The 4,300-nt window shown below is 60.5% G+C and overlaps 1 protein-coding gene across 1 annotated transcript in view; it reads left to right on the forward strand.

Annotated features, from left to right (window-relative positions):
* Positions 1 to 2,612: 2,612 nt before the first annotated feature.
* The window catches only part of LOC104075674 (proline-rich protein 29-like), a gene marked incomplete at its 5' end in the record, with an annotated part of 2,406 nt that continues 718 nt past the window's right edge, over positions 2,613 to 4,300 (forward strand). The window contains 4 exons of the mRNA XM_009576255.1: positions 2,613 to 2,728; positions 3,625 to 3,800; positions 3,950 to 4,020; positions 4,187 to 4,214. Of these exons, the coding sequence (XP_009574550.1) occupies positions 2,613 to 2,728; positions 3,625 to 3,800; positions 3,950 to 4,020; positions 4,187 to 4,214 (391 nt within the window). The remainder of the gene's footprint in view (positions 2,729 to 3,624; positions 3,801 to 3,949; positions 4,021 to 4,186; positions 4,215 to 4,300) is intronic.

Below are 4,300 nucleotides of genomic sequence, written 5' to 3' on the forward strand. Positions count from 1 at the left end.
GAGGTGGGGGCAGTGGGGGACCCCCATGGGGTCTGGGGGGACACCCCAGCAGGGACATATGTCATCCCACACGGGGTAAGCCCCGGAGAGCAGCTCTGTCTCTGGATTTATGGGATTAATCAGGGCTCATGGGGGTAGGGTGGGGAAAATGGGATGGGGTGGGAGGAGAGAGGGGATGGGGTCGGGGTTTCGGGTGGGCACTGGGTGGGCAAAAGGGTGGGCACTGGGTGGGCAGCAAAGCTGCTCTTTGCAAAATGCCTCCCGGCTCCCTGCAGACCCCGGGGCCCCAGGGAAGGTGATTTCTGCATGGGGACACGTCCCCAGGGGTTGGGACTTGCCAGACATGCAATTCATCCAGGCTTGCAAGGCTGCACCCCTGGGTAGAGAGGGGTCAGTGGAAGCCACCCCTTCCTCTGAGGCTCTCATCCCTGCTTCCCCCGGGGCCAACGTTGCTCTCCTCCCTGCCACCAGCTCCTCTCCCCTCTCCTCCCCAGCTGCCGCACTAAATTAAAGGGCACTAAATTAAAGCAAGAGTGGGAGATCCCTGAGGTTTTCCTTCCCCTCCTGCCTTTCAGCTCCGACCTGGGAGATCTGGTGGGGCCATGCCGGTGCCCCAGCAGCCAGTGATGATCCTTCAGCAGCTTCCCAGGACGGTGGCTGCCCTGGCCCCCGCCGCCGGACCCCCGCACATCCGAGGAGGGGCGTGACGGGAGACATTGTAGAGGTCAGCGTTAAAACCAGCTTAACTTCATCCTCTTCTTTTTTTTCCAGCCTTTTCAGTATGAGGGACAGGCAGGGAGGTTGCACCCCCCCTCTGCAGCCTCACAGGGCTGACCACACCATGCTTTGATGGCTGCTTTGCCCCATGAGATGCAATTTTTGGTGGTTTAACCAACCTTGAAGTCTGTGCTGGTTTTGGCCACGCCAGGATGCTCCCAGGGAATGGTTTTGGGCTGGTTTTTTTTGAAATCCACCTCTCTTTGTTCTCCAAAACCCCATTTCATGTGGGTGTAGAGAGCATCATCAGGGAAAGCCAGCGTGATATGGGCTCCTTGGCCATGCTAGGTGGGACTGGAGGGAGCCACGTGCCAGCCCCGCTGGGGGGATGCTGCAGGCAGGAGCAAAGACCAACCGTCTATAGGGGCTTCACCCAACCTTGTGCAACCCAGGATTCAGCGGTCTGGGCTGGGGGAGCAGACAGCAGAGGTGGTGGTGGGGGTTTGTGGTCCCCAGGATGTACCGTGAGCGAAGCTGTGCAGCCTTGTGGGGAGCGGGGGAAGGTTGAGCTGTCTTTAAAAATACATGGAGGACAGGGCACGCTCAAAATTGGTGTGGGAAGAAAACAGAGACCCCAGCCTGGCCCCTCGCGGCCCTGCAGTGGGGGGTTGGCTGCCTTTCCAGTGGGATGGGTGGGATCCATTAAGAGTCACCAGCCCTTCGCGTGCTTTCTCCTCCCGGTTCAATGCCTGGCTGCTGGCCCGCTCCCTCCTCGTGGCTCCGGCTCCGGCCACCTCCCGGGCTGTGCTGTAACGCTCCTCGCTGGAGGGTCGGCTGCCTCATGGGTGCCCTGGGAGCCCGTCCCTGCAGCTGTGAAAGCATTTTGGGATCTGGCATGTGGGACACGGGTATGCCCAAACCCCTTTTCACCCATGGCTCCGACTAAGGGGGGGTTCACGGGTCTCACGCACAAAGCCAGCGGGATCTTGGAGGCAGCCCCTCCGGCAGGTTTACAGGTATTTTGCAGGGGAACTTCACGCCCGCGGCAAATGGGGATGTTTTAATGGGGATGCAGAGCCAGATGCTGCGTTTCCCCTGCAGCCGCATTGCCCTCAGCAGCCGCACCGCGCCTTGGGCATCCAGCCCAGGGGACTAAAAATTCCCCTGCAGCCGCATTGCCCTCAGCAGCTGCACCGCGCCTTGGGCATCCAGCCAAGGGGACTGGGACGCTAACCTATACGTGCACGGCCGCTCCGGGTCCCAGCTCCTCGTGCGGAGCCCAGGCAAGGCTCCCCAGAGCATCCCCAGCCTGCTCCTCTCCTGGACCCAGCTCTGTAGGTGCTTGCTCCTGGGAATGGAGATGGGATCAACCCCCATGGTCCAGCCCCAGCTCCTGCCTCTGTGGGGGGTTTTCTGAGCTCCCCCGTGCGTGACGTGGTGCAAAGTGGAGCTGACCCTGGCGTGCTCCCCATGCGGTGCCACCCCCAGGACACCGGCTCTGCCGTCGGGTGCCAAGGCAGAGGCTTGCCAAGCAAACTGAGCGCTGCCAGGACCAGAGCAATTCTCCTCCGAATGGGCGGAAAGTCTGATGCCTCCAGCACCACTAATCACCTTTTGTTAGCAGCCCTCAGCAAGCCAGACCAGATGTTTAATCACATTTGCAAATAAGAAAAGGCTGAAATATGGCTATTTTAAAGCTTTATCCAAGCAAAATAATTTTTAAGTGCCACATGGGCCTTCCAAATTGGGGTGGGGGGAGTTTGGCTTAGCTCCCACTGCTTGGGCACAGGGACAAGGCTTGGTGCCGCCGCATCCCAGGCACTCATCCCATGGCCATGTTTCTCGTGCCCTTGCTCTGATCTCTCTCTGACGCAGAGCCCCTTACTGTCCGGCAGATTTAATTGAGTTGATGATGATTCAGAACTCCCAAATGCACCAGGTGGTGATGAACAGCCTGGCTGTGTCGGCACTGACGTCCTTCGGGTTCGGGCCGTCCCCAGCTGCTGCCCAGGTAAGGGTCAGGGATGCCAGATGGGCAAAGGGACCATAGGACCAAAGAGGACCAAAGAGGTGGGCAAAGGGACCTTTCCAGAGCTGCTCAGGAGAGCGGGATGCCTGAGCCCCACTTCAGCACAGCATGAGACCCCTCCAGGCGCAGAAGCTGGGTGGTCTCAGCCTGTCTCAGTCCAGGCTCTGCAGCCCCTTGGGGTTTTGGGTCTCTTTGTGCTTGTTTCACCCCCAGCTCTGTCAGCACAGATCACATCCAGGCTGCTCAGAAGCGATTTAGCCCAGCTGGGAAGAGCCAGGACCCTCCCTGCGTGCTGCAGCGCTGGGCTGCGGGCAGCCGAGCAGCGAGGCTGCGCACTATTCATTAGGCAGGATGGCTCTGCAAGGGCTTTCATTTAAAAGTCCATCTCGAACCAAAATCATATTAAACATTTCATCTCTGTGGGGGGAAACAAATGCTGCTTTCTCGGCGGGGGCGAGAGCTGGGCTGCGGGCAGCTGCCTTGCTCGCTGCCAGCTGGCATCCCTAGGCATGCACCCTCCCGTGCTGCCCGCCCAGCGCCCACCAGTTCACCGCGCTGGCCAAGACTGGACCCTGCCTGTCACATCTCAGCGGCCGGATCAAACGGGCTCTTCCCAGCAGCATTTTGAGGTCCCATCTGTGGGGCTGCCACCTCCCCGTGTCCCCAGCAGCCGGGTTCCCACGCTGGCTGACCGCGGGGCTTTGTGTGGGATCGAGCCCACTCAGCTGGACCCTGGGAGAGCTGTGCCATGCCGGCGGCATCACAGCCAAGGGCAGCTCCGTGGGAATTCTCTCGCTGGTGCTTTTGGGAGCAGTGCCCCAGGGAGATGGCTGATGAAAGGGGCCCGGCACAGCCCTGCCTTTTGTTCCTCTCTGCAGGCGATGGCGGTGCCTTTCCAGACCGGAGAGGAAGAGGAGGCTGTGGTTTTCCACCATCACTACATGCCCTACCCCAGTCCTGCTCCTATCCTGGCGTGGCCGGTCCCAGCACGGGATGAGGGGCCAGCGGCCATGCGGTACCTGGGCACAGGCTCATTAGCCGAGGATGGGGAGATGTGAGTAACGAGAGTGCTGCTTTGTGCCACCCGGCATGGGGCTGCGTGCGTTTCCCTGTGACCCCTGGTGTAACAGGACTTCCAGCCCAAGCTGGAACACAAGGGGCAACACTAGGCCAGCACTTACTCCTGTCCTTGCTCCTTTCCAGCAGTGCGGTGCCCCCCCCTCCACCCCCCAGCGCCACAGGGACCGTGGGAGCCAACGTCCCACCAGCATCAGGTAAGAACACATTCTCCCTGTGTCCCTCAACGAGGGACATCCTGCCCTTAAGCGTGCATCAACCTGGCAGCCCCTGGTCAAAGGCTGAGCCCTCCCTGTTCCCTCCATCCATTGGATCTTGGGGGTGGCCCTTGCACATCCTCCAGGTCCCCTTTTCTCTCCGCAGAATACTACGACGTGATGGAGGAGAGGCCGTGAGCTCCATGCTTCCCAGGGTGGTTTCTCCCGCACGTCCCAGCCCTCGACCCCGGAAGATCCTGCAGGTGCTGAGCAGGGGTGC

This window comes from Fulmarus glacialis, unplaced genomic scaffold, assembly GCF_000690835.1.
Source record: "Fulmarus glacialis isolate BGI_N327 unplaced genomic scaffold, ASM69083v1 scaffold24604, whole genome shotgun sequence".
Taxonomy (NCBI): Eukaryota; Metazoa; Chordata; class Aves; order Procellariiformes; family Procellariidae; genus Fulmarus; species Fulmarus glacialis.